The 20,297-nt window shown below is 34.5% G+C and overlaps 1 protein-coding gene across 4 annotated transcripts in view; it reads right to left on the bottom strand.

Moving 5' to 3' along the window:
• The window catches only part of CADM2 (cell adhesion molecule 2), a 1,163,401-nt gene that overhangs the window by 190,188 nt on the left and 952,916 nt on the right, over positions 1–20,297 (bottom strand). For all 4 annotated transcript variants that reach the window (XM_037833793.1, XM_037833816.1, XM_037833802.1 and 1 more), the window contains 2 exons: positions 7,123–7,275; positions 4,840–4,977 (listed from right to left, as the gene is read on the bottom strand). In XM_037833793.1, the coding sequence (XP_037689721.1) occupies positions 4,840–4,977; positions 7,123–7,275 (291 nt within the window). The remainder of the gene's footprint in view (positions 1–4,839; positions 4,978–7,122; positions 7,276–20,297) is intronic.

Here is a 20,297-nt window from a genome sequence, read left to right as displayed (position 1 = left end):
ATAATAAATGCTCCCTAAGTGGGCAAGCACTGAAGCACATAGATAAAAGGAGGCTTCACTGCCTCTGAATATAACACAGAACCACATACTGATTCTGTGTCTATTTTTATCTTGATTTATGTTCTAGTCTTGTTTCAGATGGTTCTAAAGTATGGTAGCTTACAAGATCACACTTTTGATGCTTTTACATAAAAAAGCTACTCTACTATATAATCAAATCTGTTTGGTATTCAGAGCACAAGTAGAATTAGTCAAAATTATGTTCTTTTATAAAAATCTGAGTACATGAAGGCTTTCTCATGAAGCTACAATATTAAAACAATCAATATTAATTAAGTACATACTGTGTTCGAGTCTATGGCTTCCCTGAGGATACAAGAGAAACAAACCGTAGAAATATAAATTGCTAAGAAATTGAGACCTAACTAACTAACTAACCAACTAACAGACTATGTCAGCATTAAAGAAAGGAGGCACAGAGCTAATGGGACAATTAATTGAAGAAGGATATTTAAGGTAAGAAGAGCATTCTAGCATAAACCCAGACTTGCAGACAAAAGAACATGCTTAATGTGCAAGAACTGGCTGCCTGGAGAATTTTTATAGGCCACAGAAAGGGAATTTTAAATTTATCCTACAGGTGAGGGTTTTCCATCAGAAGTGCTTAAGCAGAAAAAGTGGCCAGATCAGATTCTTATAGTGGGACAACTGGGGAAGCAGTGTGGAGGGGGGTCCATTTAGGAAAGCGCTAACTAAATTCAGCTATGCTGAAGCAAACATATCATAGGAGTAGAATTAGAATGAGTATTACTTAAGGACTAGCAGAATACAAGAATCAGGTTATAGAGTAATCTAACAGGTTAATTTAGCAATGTGTGTATTAGGGTTTGTATTTCCTCAAATTTTGTCCAACAAAATACATTAATAGAAAATTTAAGATGAAGGTAGTGCTTAGAGATAAATTATATATAAGGCACTATTTGTGAAAAATAGAGTGATTAAGATAGATAAGTGATAGGGAGATACATTTGATAGAGAGACAGAGATAGATAGACATAGATAGATAGATAGATAGATAGATAGATAGATAGATAGAAGAATATAAGGATTACAAATCTATAATTTCTCAGTAATATAGGCAGTCCTATCAGCTAGGCTCACATGTCCATTACTCAGAATTATTGTCAATGTGATATAATGTATTAGATGTACAAGTTAAAATAATCAGAATTGTTTGCATTCAACTATCTTGTAGAAGGCTATTATAAGAACAATACTTATCTCTATCAACATAGGAAAAACTATTTTAACAATCATGGTAAACAGTTTTATATGCTTAGATTTCAATGTACTTGAGATACCAGGTTCCTTTGTATCTGAATGTGGGGGAACAAAATCACTACTGGCCTTACTAACTGTGCTGGCTTGAAACTGTTTTTGCGACCCAGAAAATCACGTTTTTAAAGCTAATCTATTCCTGTGGGTGTAAACTTATTGTAAGTAGGACTTTTGATGAGGTTATTTCAGTTAAGGAATGACCCAAGATGGGTCTTAATCCTCTTACTGGAGACCTTTATAAATGGGATGAATACAAAGAGAGAGAGAAAGCCACAGAAGCAAGAAGGTGGGTGAAAGCAATGAAAACCGGAAGAGAAGGTAGAGACCAGCAGATGACATCATGTGCCTTGCAGTGTGGCAGAGGAGTCCAGAATCACCATCAGCCAGTGTTCAGGAAGAAAGCACTGGCTTTATGAAGACTTTATTTGGAAATTTTTCTCAGTCTCAAAACTGTAAGCATGTAAGCTGATAAATTCTCATTGTTAAAGCCAACACACTTCATGGTATCTGCTTTCAGCAGCCTAGCAAACCAAAACAGATTTTAGTACCAGGAAGCAGATGCTGCTATTGCAAATACCAAAAATGTTTAGAAAGCTTTGTAATTGGGTAATGAGCAGAGACATGAAGAACTGTGAGGTGTTTGATGGAAAAGACCGAGATTGCTTTGAAGAGACTGCTGGTAGAAATGTAGGCGCTAACAGTACTTTTCATGAGGCCTTAGAAAAAATGATGAATGTGTCATTGCAAAGTGGATAAAAGGCAATCCTTGCTTTAAAGTGGCAGAGAACATGGCAAAATTGAGTCCTTATGTCAGGTGAAAGGCAGAATTTGAATATGTCCAGCTTGCGTTCTTGGCTGAGAAGATTTCCAAACTAAATGCGGAAAGCACAGCCTGTTTTCTCCTTGCACCTTAGAGTAAAATGCAAGAGGAAGGGATAAGCTGAAAACTCAATGCCTGGGCAGAAAGAAACCAGAAATTGATGCCTTGGAAAATTCTGAGCTTCCAGAAAGTGAGTCCCAGAGATCAGTGCTGCATGTGAGGTTTAACTGAACATGGAACCAGTCAGCCATTTCAGTGCAAATCAGGACTAGAAATGCAGTTATCCAGAAAGGATTTAAGGAAAGTTCCTTTGTCTGATGGTTGGACCCCTGTGTACTGCATGCAAAACTAACAAGTCTTTGCAAGATCTATATGAAAGGAACCACTACCAGCTTGGACTAAAAGGGACAGAAAAGGTGCAGATTGATGGAAAAGTGACTTCAAAGGCAGAATCATGGAAGCTGAGGTTTGGAATGAAGACATCTTCTCTGGCCAAAAGAGTGGACCCACCCATGTATGTGGAAAGGATAAATATGCCCTAGAGGTTGGAGAGGGTGGGCCTTCCCCCCTTCTTATTCAGGAAGAATGCTACCACCAGTGCTGGTTTGGATATATTATGTCCTCCCAAAAGCCATATTCTTTAATGCAATCTTGTGGGGGCAGATTTATTAATCTTTCTGATTAGGGTGTGACTTCTTGATTGAATGTTTCCATGGAGATTTGACCCTGCCCATTCAGGGAAGGTCTTGATTAGTTTACTGGAGTCCTTTGAAAGGAGCTTGCACAGAGAGCAGAGACATGAACATGCCCTAGGATATGCTAAGCCAGGAGATCCAGATGCTTGCTGATGTTTTGTAGTTGCTAGCCCAGAGTTTGCTCTAGAGCTAAGAGACATTTTGTAGAAAGCCATTTTGAAACCAGAACCCCAGCCACGTGCCTTCCTAGATAACAGAGGTTTTCCAGATGCCAACAGCCATTCTTCAGTTAAGGTAACCTATTGTTGATGCCTTGTTTGGACACTTTTATGGCCTTAGGACTGTAACTTTATAACCAAATAAACCCCCTTTATAAAAGCCAATCCATTTCTGGTACTTTGCATAATGGCAGCATTAGCAAACTGGAACACCACCCAAATTTTCTCAGATGCCTGGGGAATTGTGGAGAGTCTGGTTGCCACTCTGATGCTTGGCAAGGGTAGAGCTGAGAGCCTGGCTGTCACTGCAATGCTTGAACATGTTGGAGCCTTCACCCCAGTGTTTGGGGTGAGCATGGTTGCTTCACAAGCCCTTTGAAGGGGTGGGGCTGAAGATCCCTCCGGCCTGGAGGACAAACAGACCTGGAGGATATGCCCTGCAGGTTTTAGGAACTGTTTGGGACCCATGGCCCCTGTTTTCCTTTCAGTTTCTCCCTGTGGGAATGGGAATGTTTATCATATGTCTGTCCCTCTGTTGTATATTGGAAGCAGATAACTTGCTCCCTAGGTTTCACAAGTCCTCAATCTAAGAGGAATTGTGCCCCAGGACAGACCATACCTAGAACAAATTTTGATGAGACTTTGTGCTTAACATTACTACTGAAATGATTTAAGACTTTTAGGATATTGTGATGGAATGAATGCATTTTGCATGTAGAAAGAACATGTCTTTTTGGGATCCAGAGGATGGAGTGTAGTGGTGTGAAACTGTATGTATCCCAGAAAATCAGTTTCTTAAAACTAATCCATTCATGTGGGTCCTATTGTAAGTAGAACCTTTTGATGAGGTTACTTCAATTAAGGCATGGCCCAGGGTGGATCTCAATCAACTTACTGGAGACTTTTATAAACAGAATGAAGAAAGGGAGAGAGAGAGAGTGCAAGAGAGAGAGAGAGGGAGAGAGAACCACAGAAGCAAGGTGACAGCAATGAAACCCAGAAGAGAAGGGAGAGACCAGCAGACACCGCCATGTGCTTTGCCATGTGACTCCAAACTCTGAATTTGTAATTTAATCAATCCCCATTGTTAGAGCCAACATATTTCATGGTATCTACTTTCAGCAGCCTAGCAAACTAAAACACTAGCCATCTCCCTTATAAACTTCATTCCCCTAAAAAAGGAAAGTGTCCACGTGCATGTGTGTGTAAATTTATGTTAATGAAGTAAGAACAGAACTATGATTAATACTTAAGTTATTGAAGATTTCTACTGAGACAAGTAAATTTTTTTCTTTGTGGGATCTACCAGGAGTCAGATTTATTGATGGTTGGCTACTTTAATTCTTTAAATTTTGTAATCCCAGAAGTAAACAGGTTGAACAAATAAGGATTCATAAAGTTTCTCTTCCTATAATTCAAATATTATGTTGGATTTCTGAAATAATAATACCTAACATGTACTTAGTGTTTACTATAGCCAGGTATAACAATGTATTTTTCACATATTAACTCATTTATTCCTCCAACTATCCCTTGAAGTATATATTATTTTATATCCATTTTACAGAAGAGAAAAATGAGAAACCCAGAGATTATATGACTATACCTTGTAAAATTATCTAATTTAAGAAATGGGTGACTCTGGTTCAAATTACACTTAATCAGAAAGTGATAATGTAGCTGAAAAATAAAATAAAATTATTTTTACTAACACCTCATGCTAATGTGGCACATCAATTTTGATTTGGGTACCATTTCCCATTGTTACCTTTAATCTCTTTGTCATTTTTGAACCATCTTATATCAGCTGCAGGTTTACTACCAGATGTTTTACAAGTCAGTTGCATCAAGTCTCCTTCCATAACTGGTGATGAAAATCCACTGATTTGTGGTTTCTCAGGAACACCTGAAAATTTAAAAAATGAATAAAGTGAAGACCAAATCCCAGTGTTGATTCATTTTTGTGACTATTGCTTTCACAGTTAAAGCTAAACTGGGTGGTATACTGACAAGTTCAATTAAGAATACTATATTGCTATAAAATAAACTGCTTACGATTATATATAGTATCCAGAGTATACAGAAAATATTTGAAATGCATTTAGTTCAAAGTAGTTATTTTCGTGTAATTACCCAATGTTACCAGCAAAAATACTCCTTGTAAAACTTTAAAACAACCACTAAATACATCAAGATTCACCATATAGAAATTTAAGAGGGTGGACTAATCAGACTGGGAAAAAAGTCCACAAAACACATTTCTTTATTGTTTAGAAAATTGTGATTTAATGAAAACAGTACCTAACATTCCTTACATCTATAATTCCTAAAACTAAATGTAACATTAGTATCTTCTGTGTACTTTGTTCAGGAAAATGTACTTTGGAATATCTTTAGTAATTGCAACAATACTGACTTTTCTGATTCTTCCAAAGTAGAGGTTGTCTCTTGATGTTTCATATACAAGAAATGCAGTTGTTGTTTTGTGGAACATTAGATGTATTATTTTTAATGCTAACCACATGTTAATGTTTTTAATCTAAATCATGCAATAAATGAGATGATTAAAATGTAGAGATATTACATAAGTAATTTAAATAATAGAATAAAACATACTTCCTAGGCTATGATATTTTGCTGTCATGGTAGGGGTTTATTGAAATTTCTTCTAAAATTATTCAATAATAAAGCCAGATTGAAAGCTTCTGTATTGTACAATGTAATTCATTTGAGAAGAATACAATGTAAGAAATACTGGAAAGCACCTTTGTGAGAAATATAAATTAAAACAACAACAACAACAAAGATAAATGAAAGATCAACATACTTTCATTCTTGGGCTAGGTATCTTTTATTTTTGTTTGTTTTCTCTTTACCTTGACATTACTTTTTTATCTATGTCACACCACCATTTAATAAGCTGTATTCAGGTACTCATCTATTCTTTGGAACTCAAGGTGGTTTTCAACAGAACAATATGTTAAATTTAGGCAGTTATTATCCTGAAATACTCCAGTTTAGTGGTTATATTTTGCCCTTAATGGCAAACCTGTGGAGATTTTTATAAAATATTTCTCATGGGACTTGCAAAGAAACATACTTCATATCTTATGCACAAAACCAATTCCCTAGCTGGATTAACTTTACTATTCCCACCTAAAACAACAACATGCATTAGTCCTTTTAAATGCAACTTTCTACCTTTATCTATCTAAAAAGAAAGGCAAGCTGGGGGCAAAATAAAAAAAAAAAATCATTAAATTCCTCTAAATTGTTCAGTACACAGGTGTGTTTCAATGAACTGCAGCAATTTCAGCTGATTGGGCCACTGACATCTGTGGAATCACAGAGAGCTCAGAGGTGCAACTTTATTTCCTCAGAATCTCTATGAATGTATTGCTTTTCTGTGTCACTTTAACCTTTGGGAAAATGGCCCAATATTTAGAGTATAAAAGCAAAAGAAAGCTACAAGCTACATGCACACGTGATGTTATGCACTTCATTTAGGAATCCAGAAAGTACAAAGCTAAAAGGAAAGATGGCTCATGGAAATGTCAGGGTCATTTAAATGCCCTAAAATACATAAAGGGGTCATATTTAAGAGTCACAAGTTATTAGGGAAGACCCCCATTAGGTGACAGCTATGATTAAAATGGAGGAGCACACTGGAGACACAAGTTGAATTCATTATGCTCATTATTCTGTCACTTTATAAAGGGATCATAACATATACAATACAAAGATGATTTGATATAAGGGAATTTAGATAGGGAATCTGGAAACCTGGCATCTGTTGCTGGCTGAGGAACAAAATGTCTATGTGGCCTCAGACAATCATACAAACCTTTGCACCTCCTTTTATCTATCTATAAAATGAGAAAAATGACTAAAGGATTTCTCAGATGCCTTTTGTTATAATGTAGCAGGGTCAGGATTGCAATATATCTATCAAAATGATCCTCAAGATATGTTTTTTTATTAAACCATTGAGCTGTAGCTATATGCAGTTCTCTAGTTGTGCGATTACATAGCATTAGTACCTCGTACTTACCCAGAACAGTGAGATAGGCCTTGGAAGTCTTGACAGGCATGGTAAATAAAGAGCAAGTGTACTGTCCTTCATCAGAGAGTGACACATCACTGACGCTGATACTCAATTCATGCCAGGAAGCGCGAACCAGCTCGATCCTATTGTCCCTTAAAGCTGGGAGAGAACATATTGAAAATGCGAATGACAAAATTAGAAAAAGGTCAGTACTGTATATACTATGTATTTTTAATGCATTATAATAAATGTCCTCTTTGACCGTACTTCTGAAACTTATATCCTGAAAGACAGGTTAAATGAAGGTTTAAATATGTTGAAGTGTTTTATCAAATTAAAAAAAAAATCAAAGTAGAATTCAGTGCTCCTTAATGTTCTCAGAAAGAATATTTTAATTAAATGATTTTATCTAGTACAATACTTCGGATGAGGCAGATGTTGATGGTGATTAAAATGGCTTTCCCACAAAAAGTCTTTCATAGAACGCTAGGGCCAAGAAAAATGGTAAACAAAATTGGTTCATTTCATAGACAACTGAGTCCGGGAAACTATGCCTGCTGCATGCCTTCTTAGAGACTAGAGTGAACATTAGCATATCAAAAGCTCTCTTTAATAGAGACACCTGTTTAACTTTATTTAAACTAGAGCTGACATTCATCTGAAAGGCACCTGTAGGGTACCTGATGCTTAAATTTGCTCTAATTGGTTGGTGCCTTTGCGGTAAGGCATGTTAAATATTTGTAATATATTCTTTGCTTCAAAGCACTTATTCTATCACGGAACGCCTGTTTTCACTGAAGATCTCTTAGCATCTTGCTGAATTAGGCTCCTCTTGACTCATTTTAGGAAAAAGTATTTTAAAAGTTTAAATATCATTATGTACCTCCACTAAGTTCAACTATAAACACAGGAATTAAGTACTCTGAAAGGTGGAAAGGGAAGTGAAGACCAGTTAGGGACACCAGAGCTTGAGAAAAATACTGCAGCGGATCTTATCCTCCCCTCACCATCCCCTCCACCTAAGGGTGGAATACAATCCATACCCAGCATTTCTCAACCAAGATTTAGCAAGAGGCAGCCCAGGTAGGCAGCCCAGGTAGACTCACTCTTATCCTTGATTCCAAGGGAATCCTGCCAGCGGCAATAGGGGGCGCCTAGTGACTCCACAAGGGAAATCAAGTGGGAACCTCGCTGACAAGAAGCGGCCAGAGGAAGTGATCTCTTTCCCCACCAAGCCTGTGATACCTCTTCCTCCTCCACGTAGAGATAACTGGTGGTCAGGCATCACCAACCAGGGAAAACCCATGATAACAAGCACCCAGCCCAAGAAGCAATCTTCTACCTGCCAGCTACAGAACCCCATATACACCTACAGCCACTAGGCAATTTGGCCAGGGGTCATCAGCCCTCTTAGGTGGACCTAGCAGCACCAGATATACTAAGCCAACCAAAATATTGCCACCAAGGCTCTGGAAAACTAAATTATCTTGGGAACCATAACACTACAATGTAGGTCAGGACCTGTGTGCTAAATTTAAACAAGGTGACTGTCTCCTAGAATGGAAGATTTAATTTGGATGCAGAGTCTCCTAACATAATAGCCAAATGTCAAAGATAAAGTAAAAAAAAGTATGCATTGTTTCCCAGACCAAGAAACTCACAACTTGACAGAGAAAAAATCAACAGACACTAACACCAAAATGATTCAGATGTTGGAATTATTTGACAAGGATTTTAAAGCAGCCATCATAGGAATATTTTAACATGCAATTGCTAATTATCTTGAAACAAATTTAAAAAAAATAGAAAGGTTAGCAAAAAAAGTTATAAAAACATCCAAGTGGAAATTACAGAAATGCATAATATAATAACCCAAATAAAAACTCCCTGGATTACTTAATAGTACAGTGGAGATGAACAAGAATAGAATCAGTGAACTTAAGGGCAGATCAATAGAATTCAATCAATCTGAATAACAGAGAAAAATAGATGGAAATAAAAATAATGAGATGATCAGAGCCTCAAGAACCTGTGGGACAATAACAAAAATCCAACCTTTATATCATCAGAGTCACAGGAGGAGAGGAGAACAATAATGGAATTGAAAGGGTATTTGAAGATATAATGGCAGGGAACTTCCCAAATTTGGCAAAAGACAAACCTGAAGAGACAGGGAGCTGAGCAAACCCCAAATAGTATAAACCCAGGGAAATTTGCACCAAGATACATCAAAATTAAAATTCTGAAAACTAAAGACAAAATAAAAACTTTGAAAGTGGAGGAGGTAAATTACATTACCTACTGGGAAAAACAAATTGGAATGGCAGTGGATTTTTTCATCTGAAATCAAGGAGGCCAGAAGGGAGTGGCACATTTTTTAAGTGCTGAAAGAGAAGTGTCAACTGTGAATCATTATCCAGCAAAACTATCCTTCAAGAATTCTCAGAAGAAAGAATTTTTTGCTAGCAGAGCTGTCTTAAAGAAAGGTTAAAGAAAGTTCTACAATCAGAAAGAAAGTGATTAAAAGAAGAAACTTGGAGCATCAAAAAAGAAGAAAGAACAACAGAGCAAGCAAAAATATGTTTAAATAAAATGGACTACTCTTCCACTATGAGTTTTCAAAATAATATTTGGCGATTGATACAAAAATTATAACACCAGCTGAAGTACTCAAGACAGTAGTATTTTAAAAGTGATGAGGACAGAGGAGCCTAAATGGAACTAAAGTTTCCACATTTTATTCCAAATGGTAAAATGTAGATACTAGAAGAATGCAATGTCAGATACATATATAGATATAGATATAGATACAGATATATATCATAATACACAAGGCAGCCAATAAGAAAATTATACAAAGCAATACTCAAAACCACCATACATAAATCAAGATGGATTCCACTTTTCATTTCTTTGAAACGACAAATATTATAAAGATGGAGAAGGGGACAGCAGAGGTTGGAAGGGAGCAAGAGTAATGTGGGCCTGGTTATAAAAGGGAAGCTAGAGGGATCCTTATGTTGATAGAACTATTTTGTATCTTGACTGTGCTGTATATACAACCTACACGTGATAAAATTGCATAGAACAGTGACCACACAAACAGACACAGACACACACACAAATGAGTACACGTAAAACTAGTGAAACCAGTGAATTATATCAATGTCAACTTCCTTGCTGAGATACTGTTCTATAGTTTTGCAAGATGTTATCTGGGTGAAAGATAATGAGATCTCTCTGTATTATTTCTTACAACTGCATATGACTCTCAAATGAAAACATCATCATATATATTTGCCAGAGCAAGGGGTTTGGTGTGAGTGGTGGGATGATTAGGATGTCAAACCTTAAAATTTATTGTACAGATTTGCCACAGAACAAATGGGGATACCAGATGCTATATATTTTTAAATTTCCTGTACTTTCTCTGTGTGCTCTGTTAGAGAAACAGACGACTATATAACATATGGGAAATTCTACATTTTCATATATCTTTTAAAAACTCACCTCCACACACACTCAAATATCACATACCTTAATTGTTCTAGTTTCTCTGCCACCATTATCACTATTTTCATAAAGACATATATATATATATATATATATATATACACTTGCAAATATTTACAAAACTGATTTTTCTTTAATAAGATAAATAAGTGAGGTCTTGTTATTCATGTGCTAATGACACCATTAGGATAGAGCACACATTTTTTTCTAAATACCTATCTCATATTCTATCCCTACATGTCAAAAAATATATATGTCTTTTATAGTATCCAGAAAAACAATGGGACACAGATTTGTTATTTCCTCAGTAGGACTTCATGCTATATCAACCAATTTTCAAGGTTATGATTTATTTAAAAAAATGTATCACATATTTCTGGGATTTTATTAAAAAAAAAAAAAAAAAGTGGTCCCCAAAGGGGAAAATCTCAAGTTCCTGCCATGATACTCTATGGGTAAAACACATTACCCACCCCCTGTGTTGAATTTCATTTCCTCTAACACAGGCAGGTCCCACCAACAGAGAGATAGAGCTTAGGACTTTTCAGGAATTCTAGCAGAAGGAGTTTAACTCTCTTTTGGCTGGACTACTTTGTGGAAACTGTATATCAGTATTGAAGTGAAACTGAATTACTCAATACATAGGCATATAAAACTTTAGTATTTAATCATTCATGTGGAGTAATGCAAAAAGCATTGACTTTGGATTAGAAAGACCTGGCTTCAGGTTCTTGTACTTGTATGAGGTTAGGTTTCCTATAAATAATAATTCCTGATTCATTTCCATTTTTGCATCATGATAAGGACTGAATGAAATCATTCAGCATATAAAAATACCTAGAAGTTAATCTACAGTGATATTATTGAAGTATTTTGGATTTGGAATCCTGATAAGAGCAAAAATATCTTAATGTCTGAAATGCCTCAATTGATTCAGCTTACCAAATCATCTAAATTGTTTTATGATTATTAACAGCCTTGACTAACTAAAAACTAGGCTCTGAAAATAGAGTGCCTAATGTTTAATGTAAGCTTTGTAATTGATTAAACATATGATCCTGGACAAATCACTTAAATATTGTGCTCCTCAGTCTCTGTATGTTGGGTGGAGATAATAATAATTACTACAGCAGAGTGGAAGTGTAAAGAACGTGGTTTAAAATTTTAGAACCAAATGTATGACTGTATATGCAATCCCCCAAACCATAAAACTGCCAAAATTAGCACAATGATTATTTAGGAAATGTCCTTAATAAATAATTTCCTTAAACAATAGGGCTGCCTAAGAATATTTTCACTGGACTGAAGATTTTAAGCAAATCCTACACCCACCACATTTATCTTTTCACGGTTGAAATTACTTATGATGTCATCTACAGTTCGCTTAAACATATTTCAAGTATGAAAAAAATAAGGAGAAAACTTTAATCATCCAAAGAGGAGTATAGTATAATTCAGATGGGTTCCCTATGAGCAGAAACTTTGTCTACTCATCTCAGCACTCCAAGCCATTGCTATCTGCACGGTAGGTATTCAGTGAATGGCTACTGAATTGAAACTGAGAGCCAAACTCTGTCTATATATGATAAAAGCAGAATGAAAAAGAAGTGAACTAGGAAGTCGTCTTCCATATCTCTCCACAGGATCCCCCATGAGAAGCTTAAAAAAAAGAGAGTGAAAAAAAGAAAAAAGCATCCTGTTTCGACACTGTAGAACATAAAAGAGCCAGAAACATCATGTACAAGTTTGAAACTGAGTGATACTTCATTAGAATATAATTAAAATACTGAATAAGTGATCTTTGAAGATATTTTCATTTTACCCTAGGGTTTCCAAATAAACACAAAAGATAGCTAATCAGGGAACATCCATATTATTTCCCTTTTCTACATAATAAATCCCTAATGTATAGTGAAACTAAAGAATTGTAACATTATCATTTTAAGTGAAGCAATCATAAAAAGAAAATTCCCTTGAGAACACAGAACGTTAATTGTAAAATCTTAATCATAAATAGTCTCCTTTTTAAAAATAAATGCAAACTCAAATATTTCATTGGAAAAAAGATTTTTAAAATATCGCCCTAGGAATAATAAAAGAGAAGAAATAGCATGTTTAATAAGAGAATGAAAGGGAACTGCTCACATATCATAGAAATTAAAAATGAGACTATGGGTTAAGCCGGCCACTAAGAGGTCATGCCTCATCACCCATTAGGTGCCTGCCACCCACTGGTGAGGTGATTTAATGCTTCAAAACTCTGAGCTCTGGAGGATTTAATCTGAGCTGCAAATAAGAAGCACTGACCAATGAGTAGAATCCATTAAATAGTACTTAACTTTGGTAAAAATTATTCTCCCAATACACAATTGGTTCTAAATGGTTCATCAATCATACAAATGTATATCTGGGGTTCATGCTGGGTTAAAAAAAAATTCCTAAGTAGTTACTCAAAGAATTTCAGTTACATTTATATCCATTTCTAACAGAAGTTACCTGCATATTCAATAAGTTGCATAATAACTAGTTTTAAACAAAATTTATTTAAAAAAATAATACTAGTGAAATTTATCTAGCATTATTCATTCATGGGCCTACTAGCAATTTGTGCATATTTGTATTAACAGTTTTCTTTCCTTAAGTGTTATTATAAAAGTAGTCAAATATTTCTTGCCAGAAACTTTTTAATTGGTTTCCAGTGTCCAGCAAGTAATGACCCATGTCACACTTTAGGATGTTTAAGTAATGATAATAAAATATATTTCACTATGTAAACACTTTTAAGACTATTAAAGTGCAACAAATAACAATCTTATATTATTTTGCATTTGTTCTAGTTCACTCAATTGATCTAAAGCATCCACAAATCAGGATTATGTCTTACACATCTTTGCATTTCCCACATGGTCTAGTAAAGTTCATGGTACATATAGATACTCATTAATCATTTGTTGGATTAAATTGAATGTGTGAATTATCAATCTTTTGAATATAACATTTATTATGGTATATATTAACAGCATTTCAGGAAATTCTGCATATAAAATTAATATTGTATTCGGAATCATTTTATAATTATAATTCGTTATTTTGGAAATGAGTACAATAAAGGCAATAACATAGATCAGGATGACAGAAGGTACTTCATATGTCATCTTGGCTACTTAAATTTTTATTGTTAATATAATTAATGTTCCACAAGCATTTCTTAGTATACCCATAAGACTTTAGCCAAAACAATCATTGCATATTTTTCAAGGTTGTAAAAATGCATTTAGTATCCAACCAGGAAGTTCCCGTTTTTTTAAGGCAGTATCACTACTTTTATGGGACTTAGACATTTAAAGACCCATAAGCCCGTTAGCCTCATTTGCCCAGTCCGCTTAGATGTTTCCACCTGATTCCTACTGTGAGCTTAAATGTCTCAATATATGAAGCCAAATTCTGCGTATGGGGGAGCTGTATGTAAAAACGGCCTTTGTTCAATATCACATTTTATTTTGCTGCCTTCTGCCTGATAATAGGCCTCCTCCCACCATTTTGTTTTTCAAGGAGGCCCAGACCATCACTCTGTTTTGTTTTCTGACTTCTGCAAACAAACCTGCTCTCTGAACCATGTCCACCTAGACCTGAGCTAACTGCATACTCTGCTGTACCCATACTGATTTTTCTGGAATTGATGATCACCAACTACTGTAATTCATGCAATCTCCAAGTCACTGTTCTATCAGCTGAAATCTCTACTATTCCCAAGGGTCGGAACGAAGAAAAGAAATTGAAGCTACACTGAGGTCAACTTTGTTTTGGAATATCAAAATGACTTTTCTGCTAATTAGATCTGTATCCTAATAAAGGGAAAATGAAAAAGATGTAGAACAAACTATAATAAAGCTTAACTCTTGTCATTTCTTATAACTGGTATATTGAAATACATAATGTCAAAATAGATGCATTTCGATATTGCAGAAGTGGTAAGGGAAAAGGAAATCTAGGAACTCTTTTTATTATGGAAGTATTATTTTACATGTTGATTCTTTCAATACAATTTTTTAATATATTAAATTGGTATTTGTTATTTATAATAGTACCATGGATTGTCATATATAAAGGAGTTAAAACATATAGCCAGTGAATCCTTTTTTGTTTTGTTCTTTTACAGTCACACATCATAAAACTATCTAAATCAATCTCCTGGAAAATTGGTAAAAAACAAACATTGTTCCAGAACTGTTATTTGGTATAGTAAGTTTCAGCCTAGAATAAAATTTTACTGAAACCATGAAGTTTTAGAATATGAAGGCAAACAGAAACAAGGCACAAAAATCTGGAAGCTCACTATTTGAAGGAAATTTTTCAGTGGTAGAATTTCAATTTTTAAACACCAGGGTTTTTTTTTTTAACTTCATATTAAGAATAAAACATCACAACTATCATTCCTATATTTGTAATCTCTTAATATGAATTATTAGAAAAAATATATCTCAATAAAACTGCCTAAAAACAAATTATTACCATACTAAAACTGTATTAAAATTAATAAGCTTGAATATGAAAATGTTTATTAATATGTATGGTAGATGAATATAAACTCCATGATATTTTCTATTTTCCAGTCTTCTTGTCTTTCCTAAAGTGTGTCCCTCTTCCTCAAAGTGTCCTCCTCAAGAAACCCTCCTAATGGAAACTCCTCTACTCCTTCATTTTATTAAACTTCTAAAGCTCTGAACAGACTTATGTAACACACCCATATCCCCACTATCTCTTCTGTAAGATAACATTTAAATTGTCTATTATGTAACACAAGGTCATTAAAGATAAGAACCATGTTTACTTTCCTAGTTTATTTTTCCAACCATCCTAAAAATGCCTCCTAGTTTAGAAAAACAAGAACTTTTTTTTTTTTTCTTTTCTTTAGGGCAAGCAATTCATACCTATTTACCCAATATGTAGATTCCCTCTGCATGTCCCCAGGTCATACTTATCTTTCAAGTTAATTCCCTCATCACTTCCTTGATGAACCCTTCCATGATGTCCCAATGAAAATGAAAGGTGAACAATCTTGTCCATTATTTACATGCCAATATGTACCACTTACCTGCTACATATTAATCTCCTGGGGTAGCACAACCATATATGAGACTGCCTCCTACCTCTCATTGTAACTAGCATAATACTCTGAATATAATTCTGATTCTCTCTGTTGACTAAATAAGTGAATGAATAAGTGAAAATGCAAATGAATAAATAAAATGACAGATGCATCTGGCAAATCATCTTGTAGAGTAAGAGAAGTAAGGAAAATATTCTCAAGACAAATGACATATTTTGACATGACAGTGACTTGAAAATTTTATGTTCTAACAGATTTCTTACACCTCATAAATTTTCAGTTTGTAATGTTTGAAATCTTTAAAAGGATTTTGCTGCCTTTTGTTTTTTAGATTCCAAATCTGTAAGCTAATTATTTCCATACTAATACAAAAATATCATTAGTAGACACCAAATTAAAAAAATTAAAGGATTAATATTTCTAAAACTCAAAACGAAACCCAATTTTCTAGGATCCTACATATTAACATAATTATAATTACTTAAATGAAATTTTAAAAATCTTAAAGATTGGTGTGTTGTCATCCTATATTTTATAGTGACCTACTGCTGCAAATATTCTAAATCTATGGAATAAGGCATTGCAAATTTACCGCTACTTTTGAAGATAGTAAGTGGCCTTATTTGACTCCTACTTTGACAATGTCATATGGAAAAAAGGACTTTGTAAAACCAAAGACCAGTAAACTTAAATCTTCTTACATATCTGTAGCTAATCATCTAGATATAATTATACCTACTGATTTTACAACATGGATTCACTTTTGAATGTAGGGTTGCATTACAGTGGCTTAAAGAGCAGAAAGTTATTTGTTAGGTAACAGTAAATGACTCCTTGAGGTCATTGGTAGAAGGTGGTATGCACCTCAGAAACTTGGGAGACCTGGGTTTCCATCTGCTGAGGGAAAAGGAGTCTGGGGAAGCATGTGTGAGAGGTGTTAATGGGTAAACCCTGGAAGCGCACGTATCACTTCAGGTTCCATTCCAAGCTCAGGCACATGACCGCACTGAACTTCAAGGGAGGCTGGAAAATACAGTCTAGTTGAGTGTGTGCCCAGGAAAAGGAGATGTTAGTGAGCAGTTATCAGTCTCTGCCATGCTACTGTAGATCTATTTGTACCATCACATTTATATGCACTAATGTTTCCATATAAAATTTAATGTAGATCTGTAGGAATGCTGGTAAACAGTAGGTGATAAAGTTTATCTAAAATAAAGAATCATGATTCTGGTATGTTTTGAGACAAATAATTTCTCTCAGGTTATTAAGAAAAAGAATTAAGAATCTATTATTCATTTATATGCATTCAACAATACTAACTTGGATTCTCCAAAGATGAAAGATCTATAGAGTTATAAAAATATAGAAATACCACTAGGGTTATTTTCTATTGACTGTTACCCTCTAAGCTCTGAGCATGACCCTAATTTTAGAAGAGGAGAGATAAGTTATTGCTCATAATCTGCTAAATTAAATTACAGATTATTTTAGAATAAAAGATGAGCCATTATTAAGCATGGGTTTTATTAACTATAAGTACGCCTTATATTTACTCACATAGTAAATGCATGATTCATTTCATTTTCATTCTGATATCAATTTGAAGTTAAATTTTCTATGTCAAAGAAAATAAATGGATTTGATTCTTCTTCAATTTGGAAGACAAAATGTTATAATTACTTTATACAATGACGGAATTCTTTAAAATATGAAATCTTCATTAGACAATTTTAACTACACTTTCAGTAAGACAACTGTTGGAAGAAAGAAATACTGCTACTACACACACACACACACACACACACACACAGACCACATGCATGTTAGCAGTAAATACTAATTTATCCTCTCTGACATTCTGTACAGTACTTTTTGAGAAAGAAGAAAAAGTCAGTCCAAGTCTGCAAACCATATACAATATGAAATACATATGTATATTTAAATTTGGAAATGTTTTCACTGAAAAAGAGAATATTGGGAATAGACAGAATGGTGGCTGGCACATGGATGGGAGATTATATTTATCCTTCTCAAATCCATTGAATCATAGGAGCTGATTTGGGTGTAATAAAAGGAATATATTTATATTTATTAAGCTGATTTGGGTTTAATAAAGGGAACACCTTTATGTTTATTAACCTCTTTAAAATTGTATTTGGTTCACGATGAGGCAGTGATTTCTTGTCCCAAAAGTTGTTCAAGTATCACTACCTAGTCTTCTGCCAGGAATGTTTAAGCATTTTCTGTTATTGCAGGAGGATGTGCCATAAGTGACTTTCAAAGTCCCTTCTAGTTACTCCATGATCTATCTTTGAAATTCATTTAGGAGAACACTATATATCTTATGTCCTTCAATCAAGAATCACTAATTCAGTAGTATGTAATATTCTATCTAGATGTACGTTTTCACCTGTTAAAAAACTTTGTTGGTGGATTTTTAAGGTGTGTTCAAATAATGACTTATACCTTAATTTTATCAATGGAATTATTCATTAATATTTCTAAGTCATTTGATGTGAATTGTACTTTGTGTTCCATATATAGCTGGATTATATGCTAAAATACTGTCACATAAATAAATGATTCAGTAAGAATTACACATATAATCAAGTGTTCCATACTTTCATATTTATAAAATTAGTAAACATATACTCAGAATTGTGTCAGCTTCTCCTGGGGTTTAGTATTCTCATTAAAAGAATGCAAAGTATTTAGGGAGAGCTACACAAAGTCATGAAGAAGCATACAAATATATCTAGCTGAGATAAGGCAAAATCCTAAACGACCAAACCTATTTTGGAATAACTGGAAAAAGAGTACTGCATTTGTGTGTATAAAAATTGCTATATATAGAACATCTTTTACATCAGATGATTCCCTTTCCCCAGTATTATCTTGCCTGAATAAAAATTAGAGGCATTTCCTCTCCATCAATATTGTATCTCTCTCTTCAACATGCTTGAGTGAAGGAGAAAAGAACATACTTTTTGTCATATGGCATGAGAATGTAACAGAAGGTTAGTTTATAAATGCTGATCTAAAATGCCAAAAGATTCAAATATCTGCTTACTTGCTGTGCTGGTTTGTATATATTATGTCCCCCAGAAAAAGCCATATTCTTTCATGCAATCTTGTGGGGGCTAGACGTATTAGTGTGGATTAGGCTGGAACCTATTGGTTCAGTATTTACATGGAGGTGTGGCCACGCCCATTCAGCGTGGGCCTTGATTAGTTTATTAGAGCCTTACATAAGCTCAGACAGAAGGAGCTCGCTGCTGTAGCTGAGACAGAAATTTTGAAGACGGCTGTTGGAAGCTGATGCAGACATTTTGGAGAATGCCATTTTGAAATGCAAACTAGGAGCAAGCAGATGCCAGCCACATGTTTTCTCAGCTAACGGAGGTTTTCGGACACCATTGGCCATCCTCCAGCGAAGGTACCTGATTGTTGATGCGCTACCTTGGAGACACCTTATGGCCTTAAGACTGTAACTGTGTAACCAAATAACCCCCCTTTTATAAAAGCCAATCCATTTCTGGTGTTTTGCATTCCAACAGCATTAGCAAACTAGAACACTTGCTATACCCTGAATTTGAGGAAAAATATCAAACATACCATCACTAGCAGTAATATGTCCATATAAACTTGTTCTGTAAATAAAGTGGGAAAGTCCAACTTTACCAACTTTCAACTTCAGAATTGTCTTTAAGCACTTAATTAAGGTTAAATGATTTATGAACATAAAATGTTAATTATGATTTATCGCATATCAAATACTGATATATATGCAGCTATATTCTAATTTGGTTAATAAAGACTATTTACTAGCAGCTTCTTCCTGATATGAACAAAAACAAATGTATTTAATATGTATTATATGTGTTCTATATCTATTATGAGTGGTTATGTGAGGGAAGATTGATAATACATTATTATCAAAATGATAGAAGTACAAAATTCTGACAAACATTTTCAAGGACCTTAGTTAGGCCAAAACTTCCCTCCCCATCTCCTACAAATAAAAGTTCATGAATATTTTGTTTGCTTCTTCAAAACAGTATTTCCCCAGTTGTATGACAATTTATATCTTTTTTTCTTTGAAAAAAAAAATATCTTACAGCATTTGATACAGGTCACAGATAGATACAGCTCACTATTTGGATTCTAGAACAAGAGAATTACTTGGTATTTGAACTGGACAGCTTTTGTAATTCCTCATTCTTTCCCACACCTACAGTATATTAGTCTCCTCATAGACATACGAAATTCATTTTTTACATCTAACCATAAAACCACCATATGTAGCCATGTGGTGTAACTCTCAAAGAGCATTTATATCAAAGAGACAAGAAAATTATATGTCATGCTATTATGGAAATGCATACACAAAGGTATACTGAGAATGAAAAACAGCTGTCTTCATTAGATAGAGAAATCAGCTCACGGTATTTGTAATTTTGTAACTTTCCAGGGCCTCATATTCTATGAAAGCCTTCAGTTAGTATTTGAAAAATAGGAGGGAAATATGACTACAGAATATTTTGTGCACATTTCTAAT

This window comes from Choloepus didactylus, chromosome 1, assembly GCF_015220235.1.
Source record: "Choloepus didactylus isolate mChoDid1 chromosome 1, mChoDid1.pri, whole genome shotgun sequence".
Lineage (NCBI taxonomy): Eukaryota > Metazoa > Chordata > Mammalia > Pilosa > Megalonychidae > Choloepus > Choloepus didactylus.
This window is presented reverse-complemented; position numbering and strand designations above follow the sequence as displayed.